The sequence below is a fragment of the Mytilus californianus genome, unplaced genomic scaffold, assembly GCF_021869535.1.
Source record: "Mytilus californianus isolate M0D057914Y unplaced genomic scaffold, xbMytCali1.0.p SCAF_9, whole genome shotgun sequence".
Classification (NCBI taxonomy): Eukaryota; Metazoa; Mollusca; class Bivalvia; order Mytilida; family Mytilidae; genus Mytilus; species Mytilus californianus.
Window position 1 is genome coordinate 29,498,500 of NW_026262745.1, and position 24,311 is coordinate 29,522,810.

At 32.4% G+C, this 24,311-nt stretch overlaps 1 protein-coding gene across 1 annotated transcript in view; it reads left to right on the plus strand.

The window, feature by feature from the left end:
* The window catches only part of LOC127715856 (beta-1,4-galactosyltransferase 5-like), a 79,224-nt gene extending 64,195 nt beyond the window's left edge, over positions 1-15,029 (plus strand). The window contains exons 4-5 of the mRNA XM_052221982.1: positions 11,223-11,318; positions 14,897-15,029. Coding sequence (XP_052077942.1) covers positions 11,223-11,318; positions 14,897-15,017 — 217 coding nt within the window. The 3' untranslated portion in view covers positions 15,018-15,029. The remainder of the gene's footprint in view (positions 1-11,222; positions 11,319-14,896) is intronic.
* Positions 15,030-24,311: the final 9,282 nt, after the last annotated feature.

The window sequence follows — 24,311 nt, forward strand, 5'->3', positions numbered from 1 at the left end:
TTTGTAGGCCACGTGAGACAGAAGGAATCTTTCCTCTTTCATGGATACTGGTAGATCATCTAGAATACGAATTTGACTACCTTTCAGATTGTGGGCAAAAGACATTATGAGTTGTTTATCTTCATAGTGTAAAAATCTAACAATAATTGGTTTGGGTCCACTGCCCCTTGTTGGTACACGATGAGCACTAGCAATCGGAATGGCGTTTGCTTTTCTCTGTTCAATTTTTAGATTTTGGCTAAACAACTGACGAGTAACTGAATAGATGTTCTCATCTGCATTACTGTCATCAACACCATAAATCATAACTTTATATTTCCATTCATGCTTTTCAAGCAATGTTACTTGATCCTTTATTTCATTCATCTGGGTTTGAAGCTCAAATTTTTGTTTTTGTAGTTTTTCACCTTCAAATGCTTGTATTTGCAAATCCATACCTGCAGCACCCTGTTCCAACTCTATGAAGTCTCGTCTTAAACAGGTTATTTCTAATTGAGATGCATCATATTTTGTTTTTAATATATTGACGTCAGTTTTCACTTAATTGATCATACACGTTAAGTTATGTTCAATTTTTTCAAGTTGCTGTGAAAAATCACTTACTTTTTTTATCAACTCCCATTATGAGGCCTTTGAGCTCTTTAAATTCTGCTGATGCCATATTTATTTTGATATGTAAATATATTCCTAAAATTCTAAGAAAAGTTGCTATATTAGTCTGCTTACTATTATATTTTGTGAAACAAAATAGTTGCACACAAATGAAACTACATGTTTGCTGCTACATGTATTTGAAGCTATATTGTTCTTCTATGTATGACACAAGAGTTAAGTCGTATATATGGTCGTTACTCAAAGTTATGTATACTATATATGATTCATATTGCCTCTGCCCCACTCAACAGTATAAATGCTTCAAAATTAACTCTTATAAAAATATCATGGGCGCATCCATTACAGGGGCGATAATCTCTCTGTTGGTCACTAGGAATGCAAATGTTACCATACTTTCAAATTTGCATGAGACTCAAGAATATAAATCTGTCTTTTATAGTTATTATCTCTACATTTAAGTTTAGGTTTAACAAGTACACAAACATTTTTTTGCATGTTTTGTTCAAAATTGCTGATAGTTATAAATACATTTTTTGTATATATTCATGCTTAAATTGCTTATCAATATGTATCATAACTAATTATTTATTTTTATGTTTAAAATTTGAATAATTCTAAGCTTCACTATTTAAATGCATGAAAGAATTAATGATCTATGATCCCAAATCTGCCTGGAACTGAGAGATATTTTTACGAACAATCTTAGAATGGCAAATATGTTGAATATATGAGGCTAAGTGGTAATAAAATTGATCTACTTGTCAATGACAGGCAAAAAAATATAGTTCTGTTTCCTGCCTACAAACGCAATATACATGCCTTATCCTAACACAATTTTGTGGACAATTTTGGAAGTTCAATTTTTTTTTATTTTTTTTTTGGTGGAGCACTGATTTTCTTGTTCTATGAGTTTGTTCCATCAATGTTAAGCAAATATAAAAAAAAATGCATACATAAATGATACAGAAATACACAGTCATTGTGCTTCTTTCTGTCAAACAAAAACCTACATTATTTGACTATTCATTACACATGCTGTAACTAGTATCCTGTAACAAGTTTCAGCATTAACAAAAGTATATTGTAAATTCAGAAATTATTGCGATGTTTTTATTATTGCGAAAAATGCGACAGAGTTATAATCGCAATAATTTAAACTCGCATTTTGAAATTTTGTATATGAATTAAACAGGATTTTTCTCAATATCGCAAAAATTAAAATCGCATTTTAGTCTAAAATGACAAAATCGCAATAATAAATGAACGCAATAATTTCTGAATTTACAGTACTGTATCTACAGGAAAAGATAATTCAATTTGTAAAAAGGGGACAGGGGATGGGATATTTTGAGAGGTAGAAAAAATCTGAAGAGCATTGGCTGAAAGGAGAAAATATAAAACATTAATTTTACCAACAGATTTAAAATTACTATTCATTCTGCAAAAAATATGAGAAGCATCACTCAGGGACCAAGACAGGGCAAGAGTCTTTAGAGATACATTAATTGGAAAGTCCAAGTAACTATTTTTATGATGAAACCCTGTTATCCTTTCTTAAGTTAATTGATTGACCCAACATTTATCAATAAATCAGTTATCATAACATTTTCCTAAGTGAACATAATTATTTACTTACCTAAAAAGTCCACATCTGTATGAAATGAGATGTCTTTCACTGGATACATCTGCCTCCCATTTCGATTGGTGGCCACTCGGCAACTTGCAGAACTTCAAATGGTTTGAAATGTTTTTTGTGCATTCAGAAAGTTTCACATGTTCTTCATCTTTAGAAAATGTAGCAGAAAAACCACACTTTCCACCAGCAAACTTCTGCAAAGGACACTGTGTACCAACAGTGGCAACCATTGAAACATCGCCCTCTATGTGAACATTTCTTCAAAGGGAGGTAATTGGAATAATTCCAGTGATGATGAACAAAGTGGGTCACATTACTATGCATTTATACTACTCTGAAATGGACAGTGATTGGACGTTTAGACCAAAAAATGACACAATCCTCATTTTAATGAAAAAAACCTTATTACCCAAAAGGTTTTTTTCTTAAAAATGAGGATTGTGTCATTTTTGAAATATACACATATTGTACTTGTACAGTTTCTAGAAATTGTAAAGGAAGTCAATTACCAAAAATAAAGAGATTTGGTAATTTTTACTTTACCACCCTTTGTTATATGCCTGCATGGTCCTTACGAAAAACTGTACTTAAATAGTGCAACGTTTGCAGAACAAACAATAAATGGTCATCAAGAATCGCAACTTTAATCGGCTTGTTATATTTTGTAAATTGGTAAAAACCGTTTACCGTTAACATTTACATCTTACATTATTTTACTGACGCGCTTACTATATCTGATTCATTTATAGTTTCCCTTTTCATTTGCAGGTTTCAAGCAATTTTAAGATATTGTCATTACTCATTTGAACATACCAAGCTTGATTGTTTGGTAAGTGACACATATTGCTTTCATATGGATCACTTAATTTTAATATTATTTATATAAAACATGTAACACGCAAAATATCAAAACATTAAGATTGGCTAACGAACTATTTGTTTATCGGGGTAGCCTTTAACCTATAATATGTTGCACTTTGAAGAGTTCAATTAGTTGAGAAATTATCAAGACTTAGTCTTCAAAACTTGTAAATGTGGACATTGTTTTAGTAGATAAACGAAATTGTGTACGCGTACGATTATATTGAAATTTTGAAACAATAAACAAAACCTGGAAACTCATTTATTATTGATCTGCATACCTTGTTAAAATGAGGAACAGTTATTTAAATCGCAAATAAGTTAATGCAGTGATTTTTAACCATTATTCAAACTTAATTGGTACAGTTATATCTATATAAAGTGTATAAAAATAAGTAATCAAAGCAATCAAATGTGAAAGGTAAAACAAAATATAGCAACCAGAAAAATCAACTTACTACTTTGAAAATACCGGTACCTCACAATAATGGTGTATAACGAACACAAATGTACAAATTTCATGGGACTGACGAAATGTGAATTTTGTAAATCGTTCAAAATTTGTCAGCCAACATAAAGGATAAATATAGCTGTAAGAAAGAATTCATAAAAGTTATGCAAAACTCAGATAACTAGCTGGTTATTTTTAATGTTATTAATGTATCATATAACTTCAATTTAAGTTTCAATTTCATACAGTCTTATTTATTTGGACATTGTAAAGAGCATAGTACGATTTCGAGCAAAATTGGCCCAAACATGAGTTGTATTTGAAAATTTCTCAAATTTGCAGAATTGTACGTTGAATCTATGTACTTTTATAATTTATAAACCATTACATTTTTAGTTTAAAATATTTGCCATTAGTAATAACTTCAGTAAAATGACAAATTTGCAAAATATAGTGACAATTTTACACACAGATGCTGAAATAATGTAGAGTAAAATCCTCGTCCCAAACCAAATTTGCACAGGATGTGTATTTTATGTTAAAATACTTGTTGACAAACTATTTTTTGGGGAAAGCTTGTGTAGACTTATTTAGCCAAAATAATCATGACATTAGTCCATTTTTTGCTAAAATTAGGTTAATCTTCACTATAACCTCAAAGTAGTATGTTCAAAATGCAGTAAAATTCAACCTTTTGCACGAATACATGGTATTTCAGATTATATATGTGTATATTTCCTTTGTACCAGTAGCTACAAATCAAACTATTTTGCATAGAATTGAGTTTTTCTTTTTCTTTTTTCAGTTTTTACATTGTACAAACTCATGCTTCTATCACATGTAATATATACTATGTTAAACAATTATTTCATTTCATTCTGTAACACATGCTTGTTATGAACTAATATGTATAATTCACCTTCTTTACTTGGTTTCCTTATCATGTGTTCAGCAGAATATGTTCTCTTTCTTTTTTACAATTGAACGAACTTAATTAATTAAATCAATTATTGTGTTTTCAAGGTACCTAGCCATGACGTCTATGAAAACCTTAAAGGTAGTGTATTTTATCTTGGTATATAAATAAACAGAACACAACGAAACGTAAAACAAAAGGACAGAAAGAGGTCAATATATGGTGTTCAACAGTATGCAGATGCCTATAAAGGTTTTTAAAAGGTTTATAAAATACTTAACTGAAACTATCAAAGGTCTGCAGTGAACACCAAAAACATGACAAGGCGAAGTTACTGCCTTCGGATTGGCACATTATTTTGAGGCTAGTACTACTACCAATCTTGAAGCTGAGTTATTTTTTTATTCTAGCAAAATTCCAAGTTATTATCGTGGAGACGGATTAAAATTAACAATGTTTCCTGTTTCTGTATCATATTGTTTATAATGTACTATCATGTATAGCATGATTTAATCTATTGAATAAAATATTGTTTAAATCAACCAACGTTAAACCATTTTTATGACGTTAGCCTTTTCATTTGCCGTGGTTTCTTTTTCTAGAATAAACGGTTCTTCAATTTATGGCTGAAATAACCACCATAAATTATATTCAATTGTTGTCTTCATGCGTTTTATTTCATACAGTTTGAATTGGCTGATTTACTGATTTCTGTTCACAAATTGTATTAATTCAAAAACTTACCTTTAATTTGTTTTCGCCGTCACTGGGAAATGAACTCCCTCCTTGCAGTCTGTAATGTATTACTAATATGCAGCGCATCGACGAAACCTTTCGGTTGCTAATAACTTAAATTTAGAATATTTATATCTAAATGAGCTAACATTATGATTATAGTGTGATTTTTACAGATTCCATGTTTATATTTGAATAGCTAGTGGTTAGTATTTAAAGTTTCATTCTAATTCAAATTGCCAGCATAATTTTTTAGAACATCATTCAATTACTTTTTAAATATGTAACACACCGTTACAATTGGCGAATAGGGGTAAAGCGTTTATATATATACAAAAACGAATCTCGTATCATGTAAGTTGGTTGAAGCCAGGTTTCGTGGATGAATTGAGAAATAACTTTTGGGATAAATATTTGAAGTTTCTTTCCTCTTTCCTTTTTCTTATTTAGTGTGATATTTTTGATACGTTTGCAAAGAGGATGGAATTCTTTTAATTGTTTAATTGCTTGCCTATTTTACTTATTAAGGGTTAATGTCATCTGCTTTCATATATTTCTTTACAAATGCAAATTTGCATATAACCAGGAGTGTAAAACATTGTGTGGCTCGAATTTGTTTCTCCTGATTAATCAACTAACACATGTAACATACATTTGTATATGCAATTCAAAATTAGTTCAATATGCCTAATTCGGTAAATTACGAATCCATATGCACTCAAACTTTTATTTCTGTACAATATACTGAAAGTTCGTGCGATTAATTTGTTTTAATATTTTGTCATAATTTCAATCATTGAATTGAATTGAAATCAATTTATCTGTTTATATTTCTGATTAATTGTTGTTTCTTGTGCATTATTCAAGATTTTTAAATGGTTATTTCTACTCACCGATAATATGGTGTAATTAACGAAAGAACTGTAATTTTGAAAAGACGTCACAGGGTATCTTTTAAACAAACCCGTATCCATTGTATATGCTTTGTACAGTCTGTTTATTTTAACGATGAAATCAATTTTTTGTTACTTTATCTCAGGTAAAACTAAAATCCCTCTACTAGGACTTGGAATATAGTTGCGACTATTTTATGACTGAGTTTTTCAAATCTTTTAAAAACTCACCAAAGCTTACCAGGCTTATAATTTGATTTATCAGATGCGCGTTTCATCTTCATGAAAGGCTCATCAGTGGCACGCGGATCAAAACAGTAGAAAAACCAAATCAAATTTTAAGCTAAGACAATAGAGACTTTATTTCTCGAATTGTTTTCCATCGTATGGTTGAAAGTTGAACTATTTCAAATTTAATGCTCTTTTTACATTCGTTTCAGAGACTAGGTATCAAAATTTACATAAAATCTCAAAGCCGTCGAGGGTGGTTGACATTGTTCTTTATAACTGGTGTTGTTTTGTACTTAGTTGACATATCAGTAGTATCGCACGAAATACATTGGTGGAATAACAAAAATATTTCATTTATTCTGAATAATTTAAATTTAGCTTGTTCGAACAATGACAAACATAGCACAGCGTACATACTTTACCGTATTTTGAAAACCAGGATTAATGATGTTTGTTCATTACCACCAGAAAGCCTCTGTAAGTATAAAATTGATACAATAAGTCCATAATTTCCACTTTTTGTTATCTTATATGCTGTACTTTTTTGCCTTTTCTGTGTGTAAGTAAACGTTTTATGTGTGCTGTGTTTTTTTCTTTCTGTATTCTGTCGGTGAGACATACACGCAATATTATAGTGAACCAAAATGCATATCTAAAGATTACCATTAGGGCTTTAATGTTGGATAATAAACCACATTTAGCCAGCCTATGAATACATGTTAGTTGTGACGATAACGTCAAATTGCAAAAAAATGGTCTGTATAGCATTTGCGGGACCCTTTATAGCTTGCTGTTCGGTGTGAGCCAAGGCTCCGTGTTGAAGGCCTTATTTTGACCTATAATGGTTTACTTTTAAAATTGGCGACTTGAATGGAGACTTGTCGCATTGGCACTCGTACCGTACTCGTACCACATCGTCTTATATCTATCTATAGCACATTATCCTTTCCTGATACCACAATCAGCGGGAAAACAAATCATGCGATTGGAATTGGAAATCAAAATGACTAACATCATTTAAACAAATATTGTTATTAAAATGTGGATGCATAATAACATATGCAACGATATTTCTACGATATGTATATATTACTGACTTTCAAAATATTTCGGTTTGAGCGATCCAGATGAAGGTAAATTCAGAAAAGTTGTTCAGTCGCACGAAATTTATCAATACTATTTTCATTATATAAGCTTACTTTATGTGTAAATGTCTTGAGTTCATATCATTTATTAGTTCAGCGGGTTTGCTAGAACAGCTCACTATAGTTGTTATAATACGGATATTCCATTTACAACATATGCACATGATTAACAATAAACTTTATATTCGTCTTATTGGTATTGTTTTTAAACTCTTTCAGATGGATATATGCCACTAAATAGATCTGTTTTGAACATGAATATTTTGAACAGTATTTATTCCTTCATGGAAGATGGACATTATAGACCACCCAACTGTACACCTGTACAAAAAATAGCCATTATTGTACCATACAGGGACAGACAAAAACAACTCCAAGTCTTTTTGAATAATATGATACCTAAAATAAAGCGACAACAACTAGAATTTGTAATATATGTAATTGAGCAGGTAACATTCGTTTGACGTAAATTTTATATTGAGGTTCTGCAAAAGGAAATCACAAATTCATCAACATTCGAACTGACTCAATTTTCGGAACATGACATCTGTAACAAACATAAACTTTTCGCTACCTTTTAACAAGCAGAACCGTATAGCATGAAAGTTCAAACTATGTATTGGCTTCCGACGCTGCACAAAACACCTTACACACATAGATTTATTTCAAGCCATTGTTCCACCACTAAACTGTATATTCTACTTACTATTACACTTGGTACAATTAAAAACCTAGTAATGAATTGTTCAACTAAGGCCTTTGAAAATAGTGGAATTAATTTCTTTTGGAGTGTCAAAAATTCGTTGGAAGTACTTGATAAATTGCATGCTCATATTGGTGAGTACGAATCTCTTCAAAGTTTTGATTTTTCTACCCTATATACCACTTTGCCTCATAATCTCAATAAAAAAAAAATCACATACCTAATTAAATGGGCATTAAAAAAGTCGGAACACGAATATATATGTTCAATCTTTTTTAGGTCATTTTTTAGTAACAACAAACAAAAGAATTGGACCTGCTTTGATACGATAACTGCCCTTGAATTTTTATAAGATAACATTTTTGTTCTGTATGGAGATTCCGTATATCGTCAAGTTATCGGAATTCCAATTGTGACTAACTGTGAACCACTTATTGTGGACTTGTTTCTGTATTGTTACGAGCTACAAGTTATGACTAAAATCAGCAAAGACCAATTCAAATAACATCTGATACAAAAATTTAATAATACTTTTAGATATTTGGATGATACATTAGCCCTCAATAATGACGACTTTAGTATGTACACTTAAGAGATTTATCCAGCTGAACTGACTTTAAATAAACCTAATACTAGCAATGAACACTGCCCTTTCCTGGATATTGATATATATATTTTTAACGGAAAGCTTAGTACTAAATTTTACAATAAAAGAGATGATTTTTCATTTCCTATTGTTAATTATCCAATTTTAGATGGTGACGTTCAGTTGGCACCAACATGTGGTGTTTACATATTTCAACTTGTTCGATTCGCTCGTGTATGTAACAACGTATTTGATTTTAACGAAAGAAATATCTGTATTACTGAAAAATTATTACACCAGGGTTTTTTGATATCACAAACTTGTCAAATCATTTACATTTTTTTATCATCGGTACAAGTACATCATTCGTAAATGTAAATCAACATGCAGATATCTTATACGTTCAGGTATTTCACATCCCATCTTTAATATTGGTAATATTCTATACAAAGCACAAAAATGTCGTTATTCACCTCAAAAGCTAACCAAACCTTTTAAATAGACTTATTCAGAAGGGATATACTTACGATACTGTTGTCAAGTCAAGCATTTTTGGAATTAATATTGATTCACTCATAGGGTCTTTGCTTGATTTTCATATGATGAAGACAGTATCTTTCAATCAGTTTAATAGAAGTCTGGAGCTGGCATGTCAGTAACTGCTAGTAGTCCATTGTTAATTTATGTTGATTATTATGTGAATGTCAGTAACTGCTATTAATCCTTTGTTAATTTATGTTGATTATTGTCAATTTGCTTAGCTTCTTTTGTTACCTATTCTAACATCGGACACAGACATCTTTTAAACCGAATTTTACTGTGCATATTTCTGTGTGTTTGTTAATTAAACGTTGGCTAGAGGTATAGGGGTAAGGTTGAGATCTCAAAACAGGTTTAACCCCGCCGCATTTTTGCGCCTGTCCTAAGTTAGGAACCTCTGGCCTTTGTTTGTCTTGTATGTTTTTTTAATTTTGGTTCATTTATATGTTTCGGAGTTTAGTATGACGTCTATTTTCACTGAACAAGTATACATTATTGTTTAGGGGCCAGCTGATGCAAGCCTCCGGATGGGGGATTTTCTCGCTGTGTTGAAGACCCATCGGTGGCCTTGTTTTCAACTCTTTGGTCTGGTTGTTGTCTCGTTCACGCCTTCACCGTTTCCATTCTCTATTATATTATAAACAAAATGATTTATCCTGTAAGATAAACTGCTAGGAACAAATAAACAAATAAGACCATCTATATCAATACTTATAAAAGAATTTATTCATTCAAATGTTATCATTATCCATAATTGAAAAAAGAAGGGGATACCATGGAAGAATTAACAACCCAATTATCATATAGAAAAACAGACATCAACATCAAATAACCACGATTGGTTTTCCCCAACTTTTTAATCAATGTATACGCTCCTATCGTTTTTAATCATCTTTGAAAACATATTGCAATGCAATAAAATTTTATTTGAGGAAAACATTTCCTGTATTAGGTCAATCTACTTGTGTAATTAAGCTACGTCCCTTTTGTTTCGAAATAATTATGATGTTGTTCTCCTCATACCGACTTACGACTTACTTGATGGTTGTGAAATGCGAATCTCTGTACATGTAGTCACATTTGGGGCAAATGCGTTTTATCGAGAAATAAGGTAATGTGTTATCATTGAAATGGAGACAACTGTCCACCAGATATCAAAGAAAATTGATCAACGAATCTATAGCTCGCCGTGCAGTCGTCAACAATGATAAAAACAAACACCGTATAATAAGATATTTAAATCTTTGATATCACAAAATATGAACTAATTTAAAAGAGAGGGTAAAGGTACCAAATGGACAATCAAACTCATAAGTCAAAAATAAACTGACAACGCCATGGCTAAAAAAGAAAAGACGAACAGACAAACAACAGTACACAAAACACAACATAGAAAACTAAAGACTAAGTAACACGAACCCCACCAAAACTGGGGGTGATCTCATCTCGGATGGGTAAGCAAATCCTGCTCTACATGTGGTACCCGTCAAAGGAGAAAACTAACAGCGTGATTATTGTTTAAAGATGAACGAAAAAATACCATGACAGACAACAATCGGGTAGGATTAAATGTGTTGGCTTTCGCTCAAAACCACTTCCTTTAATTTTGGACAGTGGTGTTTCATCACATAAGAAGAACAAACTGCAAAAAATAGTTGAAAGGGATTGCCTCATCATATCGGAACGGAGCACAAAAAATTTACTAAAAGGCAAAAGGTTAAAAGTACCGATCTAATGAAACTCAAATGATCAATAAATAGTATTTTCCTATCCTTTACATTTTATGTTTACATCAGACTAATCTATATAAAATAATGATGTTTTTGTCATTTTATGTAGACAATTGTTGTTATAACATTGAAGACGAAGAACAAAAGTCTTTTTTATGAAGATATTTATTATCGTTTTAGGATAGAATTCAACAAATATGAATTGATACGGCCGTTTGAAGATTTTGGCATTTGTGGTAGTATTTACCACAAACCTGCTGAAAGGAACATTGATAGGTATTTCTGAAATAATGAATAACTGTCTTTTTCAACTGTTAACCCTCACCCATATGTGCTTCTGTCGTCTAACAAAAAAAAACCCACAAAATAACGTACAAAGAATACAGGAAGAGCACTTAGGGATGTTCGCTCCTCTGTTTTTACATTTAACACTAATTATCAAATAGTATAATACTATATTATCATGTTCTCAACTAAACTTAAAAAGTCCTTTTACATTTTTTTAAACAAACGATTGTATTAAAAAGTATGATAAAACTGGTTTATTTTAGGTTTTGTAAACTTTTATTATCCATCTAAATTTTGTTGAAGTAAATCTATGAATAACAGCGTTCTGGTAGCAAGTTATGACAACTACTGACAGTAATTCATGTATTTATGTGGACAAGATTGTAAAACATAATTTCAATTATCACTAGAACACAACCGCGACCTCGTTGGTCTGTGACTGAATTGAATTAGGACATCAATTTTTAGCCGGGAGTTTTAGTATTCGTATTTCCATTTCATGAAGTCTCGCAGTGAATTAGGTTGGCAATTTTCTGTTCTAATGCAATATATTTCTGTCTGAATTCGTCCTTGTTTTTGTCTCACATGCGACGAAAGTTTGCAAGATATAGAGATTAAAATATGGCGCCGACGATGACGTTAACTATTTATATAAGGCTTTTTATTTCAGAACAGATGCCTTATGTTACGAAATATCCGTCTTTCGTATGTCCTTTGGCCTAGCCTAGCCCTCATGCTCGTGGTTCAGTGACTGGTTAAAAAACTGTCTAGGTTTTTGTTCATGTGAATTTCTACTTATGAGTAATAGGATGACTATAATTGGGTGTGAATCCTTGCAAAGTCAAAATTCAAAAGAGTTCATTTGACCTCGACCTAATTTCGAGGATCAATAATCAAGGTTATGTCTTTGTGGTTAGATGATATAAACTTGTTCATTTTATTGGACCTTCATTAGAAGTTGGTTATATAGTAACCACTATGTTCGTCTTATAATTTATTAATAAAAGGGTTATTATTTCAATGTCTACATCAAACAGATACTTCCATACAAACCATTTGACCTGAGTTGATACAGAGATAATTTCAAGCAAATTTATTATACAATATATCTTTAAAATAGGTTTGGCGTGAAATTTGAACCTATAAACAGTTTTCTTTGATCTTACTACATGTTTATATGTGCAAAGAATATCTTGACAGGCTTTGTATTAGTTAACCTATATATATATATATATATATATAGAAGTCTATAAAAAGGACCAACCAGCAAATTTACTATGTACCGGATCGTCTAGAATAGACGATACTGTGCAGATAAGGAAAAAAATGATATAAGTCTAGAGATTTGCACAACGATACTAATATAAGATGGTATTATACATTTTTCCATCACCTTCTGTTATTGCTTATCGCAGACCCAAAAATCTCAAAGACATACTTGTTACATCTAAAGTAAAAAAAACAAGAGACCTCTAACATTGGGTGTTACAAACAATGCGGAAGAAGCAATTGTAAGTGTAAACTCTTTCACAGTAACAAAGCAGCGATACAACATCTATGTTAAATCTAATTGTAAAACGGAAAATAGTATTTATATTCTTACTTGTGGAACTTGCAAGCTGAAATATGTTGGCGAAACAGAAACTAAATTCAACATCAGACTTAATAATCACCAGTCATTTTATACCAAAGGAAGAAACTGCCCAATTACGAGACACCTCTTAAGAACAGGATATACTTTTGAAAATATCACCTTTCAAATAATAGAAGTCAACCAAAATTGGGACACCCAAAGTAGAAAACAGAGAGAGAGATTTTGGAGGCATCGGCTACGTACTCTTGAACCTGATGGACTGAACGAGAGGGATGACAAACAGTTTAATCAAAAACTAAAGGAATAAATCTTGAACTTCTTACTATTTAACTAACACAATTATTTGTTTTGATTTAATAGTCGCAATGTACAATAAGCTGCAAAAATATATTTAAAGGGGATCTACAATAAGCTGCCAAAATTTCTTTACAGCATATGATGTTTACCTGGATTGCTGCACACGCCCGATGAAGCTAATTTGTTTAGTGAAATATTGAGTGAATATAAATAAAAAATATAACAACTATTTTTATAACACTCATTTGTGTGTTAAAGTTACATTCTTAGGCATTTATATAATTTAATTTAGTAACTCCATCAGTTTATTTTCAAACTGATCCACGCCAAGATAGATTGAATGTTAATTGTTGCTATTTATAGACACTATATACACATATATAAATAATTACTCTAAATATCAGCAAAACAGTGTTAAATCTGCAAATTTGCGGAAGCAAATTTTTGTTCTTCCCTCGCCGGGATTCGAACTCATGCTATTGGGATAATGTGACAACACCGCCTGCATTGTGTCCAGCGCTCTAGACCACTCAGCCACCTAGACTGAACTAAAAATTCAGCTTTTGGTGGCCTAGTGATACCTTTCCTCGTCAGTAGAATCTAGAATTGTAACACAGTACATGATATAAAGCATTTCGATATCTTTTCTTCAACTACTTGTATAAAAATTTCTGTAAAAATTTTAAATACTCGACAAACAGTTATTTATCACTGTCATTGGACATAATGTTACTACAATGTTACCAAGGGCTGTTTGCAAACCTACTAAGAATATGATTTTGTCAATACAATGTAATCTTTTCCAGATATAATCTGTTTTAGAGGGCGTTGCCACAAACAGTAACAAGCTACTCAAAATAAATGACTCTTTAGTAACAGAATCAGTTTTAACAAAACAAAAGTTTATGCAAGTTCTAATTTTATAAGCAAAAAATAAAATTTCAGAAATCTATATTTTTCAACGAAGTGTCACTGCTTAGAACATCGGCTTCGTTATCTTTTTTATTGAATTGATATCAGTTTCAATAATCAGGCAAATAGAGTATTCCTTGTAAGTTCACGGCTCCTTTAGATTTATTAATTGATTGATTAGTGTTCAACGCCATTTTCAGTACCATTGCGCTATTTCATGGCGGTCAATAGGTGGAGGAAGCCGAAATGCCAGGAGAGAACCATCGACCATCGGTAGGAAAACTGAAATTCCTAGTCAATTAAGATTGGATTCTAGAGCAACTTTCACGTGCAAAATTCATACTGACAACATCAGTGTTGACCAGCTAGTGATACAGTAGCCTACTTAGCCTACGAGGCCCCTCGGCTACTATAGAAGATTTGTAAGTACTTTATTACTATTGAAATGATAGATTTTAATTAGTGGTTCTTAATTTTTGTTATTGAGTATTTAATAATATTCATTTTTGATTACAAGAAAATAGCAGCTGTATTTTATCAGATATTGTCATTCAAAATTCACCATACACAATTTTCGTAAAGCATACAAGTCACTTTTTTAAGTACTAGCCCGTTTTTAGTATTAACATTTGTGTGTCGTATAACGATTTCAAATTTTATTTTTATGCAGAGTTTCATCAGCCCCAATTTTGTCTTTTATCTTACAATTGGAATTTAGTTTTGTTTCATTTTTGGTAAAAGGTTATTGTTGTTGATATTACAGGTGGAAATTTTTAAGATATTCGTATGAAGTGTGGAAAAATGATGGGTTAAGTAATTTAAAGTACAACCTGTTACGGAAAGAAAGGAAACATTTGTATAGATGGATATATGTCAGCATATAAAAGAACATAAAGAATCTGGTAAGCGACAATATTTCTATCAAATGGTTTTACAGTGTTGCTCTGTTTTATTTTTCGTTGCTTTCAACACGATCTATTTACATGTACTAGCTGAATATCCTGTAAGTTAGTGTTTTTTTTCAAAAAGTTGGTGGTTCCTTCCATATACTACAGCTTCCTCTGTCAAAAAATAATTACCTCCTTGATATAGCAAATGTCGCTGCAAGTGGTGTTAATCACAAACAAACAAAACAAATCTTATTAGTTACAGTAACTGCCAATTAAGCATTTAACCTATTCAGTTTCAAATATGCATGTAGTGAAATGTTGTAGTTTAACCTTGGTATTGTAGGATATTTTATAATTTGTATGTGTTCTACATTATATTTAGTCAAAATTATACAATCACTACTCAAATGTCTTTATGTTTGCCAACATGAGCATGATGAATTAATTAAATATTTTATAAATGGTTGAACTTTTATAGAGCCTTTTTAAAATTTAACTTCTAGTATCTGACTATTCAACTCGTTAACTGTTTTGGTTCTTTATACACCATAAGCTGTAAAATTTTCGGCTTTGAGCGTTCCTGATGAAGGTAAATACAGAAAAGCGCTTCGGACGCATGGAATTTATAACGTGTTGTTTTTATTTTTTAACATCGATAGGTATGAATAAGATGAAATTATATGCACATAACGATTGCATGTATTCCTTAACGAGGCAGCACCAAAAGAATTGCTCATATACTCAATAGTAATCTAGAGGTCAACACACCGTAGTCTTCAAACATACAAAGGTGTCTAGACAATTTTTCAAGCTCCAAATCGTCCAGAGCCTACACAATTTATGAATAAATCATTATCCATTAGTTACAATATGGTATAATTTGGAGATTCACCGACACAAGATGTTTGAAAGTAAACCAAATTTTAACCTAAACCGTATATACATGATATTCATCATGACACTATATATTAACTGCATCCGATTATCTTCCCTCTAAGGGATATTTCACATTATTACTTATGAAGCAAGAATCGTATTGGTTGATTACCTGGGTGTAAATAACACAACCCCCGTTAAACTATTTACACCCGTGGATAAGAAACAACCGGAATTGATAACGCGAAAAACGATCAAGCGTTTCCATGTAGAGTAAACAGGCTTATTATTTTGGCAAATACATTTTTGTACCACGGCTGATAGGGTGAAAAGGTTTATCTAATTACTTCAAAAAATAAAGCTACACCTGTAATTTCATATACTTACACCAAGTCTATTGCATCCAAGATTTTTAACCACAAGAGGGTTTTAGAGGCCTTTTAGAGTTACAATTTATGACTAAAATCAGCAAAGACCCATCAAAACAACATCTGATACAAAAACTTAATAACACTTTTAGATATTTGGATGATATATTGGCTCTCAATAATGACAACTTCAGTATGTACACTAAAGATATTTAAATCTAATTCTAACAATGAACATTGCCCTTTCCTAGATCTTGATATCTATATCTCTAACGGGAAGCTTAATACCAAAATGTATGATAAAAGAGATGATTTTTCATTTCCTATTGTTAATTATCCATGTTTAGATGGTGACGTTCCCTTGTCACCATCTTATGGTGTTTATATATCTCAACTTGTTCAATTCGCTCGTGTATGTAACAACGTATTTGATTTTAGGGAAAGAAATCTCTGTATTACTTAAAAATTATTACACCTGGGTTTTCGATATCACAAACTAGTCAAAACATTTACTTAATTTTATCATCGGTACAAGGATATCATTCGTAAATATAAACCAACATGCAGACATCTTATACGTTCAGGTATTTCACATCCAATCTTTTATGGTAATATTCTTTACAAAGCACAAAAATGTCGGCATTCACATCATAAGCTAACCAAACCTTTAAACAGACTTATTCAGAAGGGATATAGTTACGATACTGTTGTCAGATCATTGAAGATGGCATATTTTGGTATTAATATTGATTCACTCATAGGGTCTTTGCATCGGAAATAAACACATTTGTTCTAAAACCAGTTGTTGGCATGATACGGGTTATGTTCTTCTCATATATCTTATGATGGTATGATACTAAACTCCTAATGGGAGGTATTGTGCTTGATTTTCATATGATGAAGACATAATCTTTCAATCAGTTTAATTGAAGTCTGGAGCTGGAATGTCAGTAACTGCTAGTAGTCCTTTGTTAATTTATGTATCATTGTCATTTTGCTTAAATTCCTTTGTTACCTATTCTGACATCGGACTGGGACTTTTACTGTGCGTATTGATGTGTGTTTGTTTATTCTACATTGGCTAGAAGTATAGGGGAAGGGAGGATTGAGATCTCACAAAACTTGTTTAACCCCGCCGCAATTTTGCGCCTGTCCCAAGTCAGGAGCCTCTGGCCTTTGTTAGTCTTGTATGTTTTTTAATTTTAGTTCATCTATATGTTTTGGAGTTTAGTATGACGTCCATTTTCACTGAACTGGTACACTTTTTTTTTAGGGGCCAGCTGAAGCCTGCCTCCGGGTGGGGGATTTTCTCGCTGTGTTGAAGACCCATTGGAGGCCTTCGTCTGTTTTCTGCTCTTTGGTCGGATTGTTGTCTCTTTGACATATTCCCAATTTCCATTCTCAATTTTATTTAACCTCAAAGATGTGAAATCCAAACCTCCGGATTGCTCATGTGCATCGTCAAAATACAATTATAGTCCAGCTGGTCATGTTATTACTGGCGACCTTGGCATCGTTACCAATGAACAACTTAGAGAGTTGTTAGCCAAGGGACCAAAATATAGAATGCCCCAGCCCATCAACTGGAAAAAGAACTTCAGGTTACTGATGGATGCAGTTGAGGACTATGCCAGAAAATGGGTAAAGCCAGACGAACCAGAACTTTTTCTGAATGGATCAAAGCTATTCGATCATGCATTCAGAAGCGCATTCAGAAACTACGATGTACTATGAGCACAAGGGTTTCTAACCCATTCAAGAACCCGGAGGTTGTGGATGCTTTGTCCTCTTTGCATGAAAAATATGCCGTTGTTCCAGCAGATAAAGCCTCCAATAATATTGTCTTCGTATGTAAAAACCATTATTTGCAATGTCTCAAAAAAAAAAGAGCTTGGAATAAACAGCACAACTTATATCCTACATATTTTGTTAACATCATTTACAAAGGATGAAATTTTACAAAATCACAAATCTGTCCTTTCATTTGGTATTAACATCAAAGAAAACGAAGGAAATCTACGGTCATTATACTGGATACCAAAACTTCACAAAACTCCGTATAAAGAACGATACATAGCTGGATCATCCAGATGTTCGACTAAACATCTATCTAAAGTGTTGACTACTATTCTTTCTACAGTAAAAGATGGCCTTCAAAAATGTAGTGATGAGATTCAACCAGTGGTGTGAATCAGATGTGGATTCTCAAAACTTCTACAAAAGATCTACTGCTAAATCTTAGATCACAATCTCTGCAATTTTGCAGCAACATTAAGACTTTTGATTTTTCTACGCTTTACACTACTATTCCCCATGCTCAATTGAAAGATCGACTTCACCATCTCATTAAACAGAGCTTTTTCTATAAAAATGGGAATCGTACATTTCTTGTTTTGGGTTATAATAATTTCTTATTTTGTGAAGAACCACCCTGATTTTATCAGAAAATACACGGAAGATGATATTATCAAAATGCTGGACTTTTTAATCGACAATATATTTGTTGAGTTTGGAGGATTGATATTTCAACAGACAGTGGGTATTCCAATGGGTACTAATTGTACTCGTATGAAGCAGAATTCATTCAGAACCTTCCAAAAGACAAAACGAAAAAGCACCTTGCAAAATTCTTTAATTTTACTTTTAGATATATTGATGATGTCCTATCACTGAATAACCCATATTTCAGTCAGTACTTGCATCTCATATATCCCAGTGAACTTGAAATTAAGGATACTACTGATACAAGAAGGATTGCTTCATACCTTGATCTTTTCCTCAATATTGACACAGATGGACGACTCCACATAAAATCTATGACAAACGGGATGATCCCAATTATCAATTTCCCATTTCCCAGCAGTAACATACCTCTACTCCGTCGTATGGTATTTACATATCTCAATTGATACGTTATGCTCGTGCATGTTCACACTGTACGGACTTCATATACATGAGTGTGCTCCTTACGCAGAAACTGCTCCAACAGAGATATGAGGAGGAAAGATTAAAAATGACACTCCATAAATTTCATGGACACCATCACGAATTGGTTGATCTATACGATGTGTCTGTGTCTAAACTAACTAATGATTTTTTTACCACGTCTTAGATTGTGGTTTAACATCTATGTCGTCTGTCTGCAAAGTACCAAACGTGACCTATTCCCGAATATGACTGTTTTGCCGAGTGTGATTTGCATTGCTATACGGCGTGTCTCGGTTTTTTATACATCCAACATTCATGTATTTATTTATGATGTTTCTGTTGTGGTTTCGGTTCATAATGTTATGTCTTATCATTTGTGGTTAGAATTCTGTACTTTCGGTACATTTCACATTTGTCTTATTTGTCAGTATAGTCGAGTTAATTTCCAATTTCCATGGATAAAGTATTGTGTTAGTCCAAATAATTATGACGTCGTCGCATCATTTATTTAAAAAAGCCTTTCAATACTGTCATTATCATGATAATTGTTTGGACTAGTATTGTGAAAATAATTGTATGAATTTCAAGATTATATATTTGTTACAAAAATACGTCACTGTTTGTGATGTCCTGTGCTGTTTGTCGTTAATGGAAGGTGTTCGTTGTTATTCTGCGGTTTACATGTTGTAACGACTGTCATATTATTTATTTGTGCGTTTCTCTGTGATGAGTGTTCTTGCGTGTGTTTGTGCTGTATTTCTGTCACGTAGTGTTGTCATTTTAGTGATATTTTTTAACATTGACATATCAGCGGGAGGTTTGGCTAGCCATAAAACCAGGTTCAACCCACCATTATTTCTTAAAATGTCCTGTACCAAGTCAGGGATATGGCAGTTGTTATCAAATAGTTCGTTTCTATGTATGTTGGCGTTTGTTTTTGTTGCACTTCAGTGTTTCTGTTGTTCCTTTGTTTTCCTCTTAAAGTTGATGTGTTTCCCTCGGTTTTAGTTTGTAACCCGGATTTGTTTTTTCTCAATCGATTTATGACTTTTGAACAGTGGTATACTACTGTTGCCTTTATATATCCTTACGCATATATCCCGGAACCTTAATCACAAATTGATGAGCTGATATAGCCTAAACAACATGAATTAGCCGAGTGTGTCATAAATTGCTTGTAAATGACAGATTATAATCAGATGATCGTGTTTATAATGGTGTGATTAAATTTTTAGAACATTTGTAGGTTTAAGACAAAATAGTGACAGTAGCGACGAATGCAAGAATGAATAGTTGGCACATCAAAAAAGAAGACAATTTTAAATATTTAAAAAAAACAATAAAATAGATCCAAACTTTCATTACTATCTTATTATTCTACTCGGATGCTAATTGGAATATTTTACAATTTACATTTTCCAACCACAAAAAAATTAGAAACGGACGTCCAACAATTTTCACAGGGTCGATACCTCTGCTTGTGGAATGCTAATCCCGAAGGTATCAGCTCAGAAGTAAGTGTTTAGATACTGGCATGATAATATACTTTTTAACATATAAGAGTACAAGCACCACACAATCAAGGACAAGAGAAATATATTATATCAATACTTTTTATTCATTTATTGTATGTTTATATTTAAGATAAGATATCGATTATCAATTGAAAAAAGCAGATCTAAGTAGTCAACTACTGGTAGTTAAAATGTGCATGCAATCAATAGTATAATGTATTACACTTGTTGTCTATTGAAGTACATTTCATCTTCAATATCTTGGCCAAGTCCTTTTCCTGGGAATAGCGTGATATAAACCTTCTCAATCTAAAGCGATAGTGCTGATATATCTATAATTTTGTCGATTCGCTTCTCTGATTTTCACTGTGAATTACAGCTAGATAATATTTACCTATCCCTTGCTTACAAATTTTCAGGTTCGAACGTTTTTGATACAGGTAAATCCAAACAAAGCGCATTGGACGCCCGACATTTTTTTACTTTCATTTACTTGCACTGGGTCGATACCTCTGCTGGTAGACTGCCTACCCCCGAAAGTATCAGCTCAGACGGCAGTGTTTAGGTACTGACATGATAATATACTTTTAAACATTCAAAGTAGATATCTTTTTTTAAATAAGATTTCCAACTATCTCAGGCAATATGAACCTTACACGAATTGGCTATTTTCTTTAGCTCTCTTTTGGTCGTATGGCTCCTAATGATAATATATATTTATACATCCCTAGTTTTCAAATGTTTAGGTTTGAGCGTTTCTGATGTAGGTAAAATTTGAAAATGCTTCGGATGCACGAAATTTGTAAAGAATTATTTTCATTCAGTGCATAGTGAGAGCTTAAAATTCTGTTCACATCCTTTTAAAAGACATTAACTAACCGATTTGGGTATTTACCTCAAATTTATGCATGTTCACTGACTGCGAAAATTATTGTTTTTTTAAATATTTGCAATGACCCGCCATGCGATTTTTCTTTGATCATGATAATATCTTAGATAAGTGAAAAAGCAATATCTAGTAGTAAAAATGAACTTTTTGGATATACTAACTATAAATTTTATTTTTGAAAAATTTACGTAACACAAAAGTGGAGGCATTAAGACACATTTGTATTTGAACTCCATTAATGCATTAGCAAAAGAGAGGCCAAAGATACCAAAGGGACATTCAAACTCATAAGTCGAAAATAAACTGACAACGCAATGCCTAAAAAAAGAAAAAGACCAACAGACAAACAGACAAACAACAGTACACAAAACACAACATGTGGCCCCGTCGTGTTGCTCATTTAAGTACAAACCTGGTGATAAGTCTAATTCGGTAGGTCACATTCGGTTGAAAAGGGGACGGGATTGTAGGTACGACAATTGGAACATATCCGTTATCATCTGTGAAACGGATATTCAATAACGGTCAACCAACTCATGATGGCGTCCGTAAAATTTACGAAGGAATGATTTCAACTTCACCACTTGGAACTCTTGGTTTTATAGCTTCCTTGTGAGCAGCAACCCTCTATCAAGGAAATCACGATAGGTAATACAAGCCCTGAAATATCGTATCAGCTGGGAGATATATATACTCCGTATGCAGGCGCAGCTGGAATGTTGCTACTTGGAAACCAGTACCAACCCTTTCAAATTGTCTTTTAGTTTAGAATGGGGAATACTTGTGTAAAGTGTAGAAAAGTCAAATGTGTTAATACTATTGCAAGATGAAAGAGTCTTAGATTATATGAAATATTTTTTTTCAAATCAAGCTTCTTAAAATTACAACTGAAAACATGAGATATTCAACATCCTTCCGACCGCTAAGTTCCTATTATATAATCTTAATTTTCCGTGTATAAGAAATAAAAAAAAAATAACTAACTAAGAATTCTTAAAATATACTGCCGAAGTTATCTAAAGGGAACTTACTTTGAGTAAATTTTATATAAACAACAAACACTGCCTTTCCTAGATTTATATATTTCAGTTTCACTCTGGAAGCTCTATACAAAAATTTTAGTCAAAAGGAACGAGGGATTTTTTCATTCTCTATTGTTAATTTTCCTTTTTTGGACGGTGATGTTCCTGTGATTCCATCTTACGGTATTTTCATATCTCAACTCCTTTGCTATGCCTGTGACTGTAGTGATGGTATATATTTCAATGAACGCAGTCTATATCCTTTTTATACATTGTGACTTGGATGGAGAGTTGTCTCATTGGCACTCATACAACATCTTCTTATTTATATTCACGGGTAAATTCTTAAAGGTCTGGGATTTCGTTTTCCTTTGTAAATACAGTTGAATAGCGGTCTAAATAAATTCTAAGGAAAATCAAAGAATAGAAAGAGGTGGCACAACATTTTATTATAAGCTTTATCTGTAAACAAATAACGATACACGAATTGCCGCATATCTCTATATTTTTGTCTTTACATGTGAACTTTTCATTCCAAGGAATCGGAGATGTAAGCAGATCCTGTTCAACGTGTGGCACTAGTCATTTTGTCCTTGGCAAGTACAAATTCGTGAAAAATTTTCATTCTGTGATATCACAATCGAGGAAAAGAGGACGTGATTGTGACTACGATAATTAGAACATAATCGTGGTTATCTGTGATGACGTCCGTAACAACTTTTAGTAGATGACTTCAACTTAACACCTATTAACCATTGGTTGGTTCAATAGCTTCCTTGTACGAAGCAACCCTCTATCAGGTAAATCATAAATGAAAACGCAAGCTCTGGAATATCGTATACGCTAGGAGATATACGCCTTATACAGGCACGGCTGGAATGTTGCAAGTTAGTTGCTACATAGAGATTGAAAGCTCAAAATATAAAAGCTGAATTCATTTCTTTAGTCGTAAAGTTAAGTTGTCAACTGATCCTCATTTTCAATTTGTAGATGTCGTTTATTATGAAATGCATATATAATTTGTCTCAATGAAAGATGTAGTTTTGGATGTCTGCCTGTATTCTCTTCAAAAAAAATAAATACTATGTATATATGAATAACTAATTGATTGTTCCAACGTGTTTAAAAAAATAAACACATAGGGGGAAAAATAAAAAGCAACTATTTTTGTGTAATTTAATCCTTTCTGTTTGTGCATTGTAAAGTTATTTTTGTCATGTTGAGGAGGCCAGCTTTTTAAATTTATTTAAAATTTCAAAAATATAATTATGTAATTAATCCACTATTAAGTTTGTATTTTTGATAATGTATCCCTGACTATATTTAGCGCAATCATTAATTTTGATTTGGTTCGTTTTTGGTTTGACTAAAGCGCAGTTTACATGGTGAAGGTTGACACGCGCATGTAATATGCATATGCGAACATTTTTCTATGTTCGTAAATGCAAATGTGCAATGCGTTTTCATATCAGGGTGTATTTGCATTGTATATACATTGGGAATAAACTAATTTATATTTTACCTAGATTGAATTTGATAGTCGATTCATTGAAGGGAAGGGACTAATTCCGACTAAACTGTTGTCATTTGTTGCACTACCTGAGTATTTTTTTCTAAGAATTTCATAAATGTTAAAGGCCCAAAAGCCCTGGGTAAGAACATCTGAAACGATGAAACTATAATATCCTCGA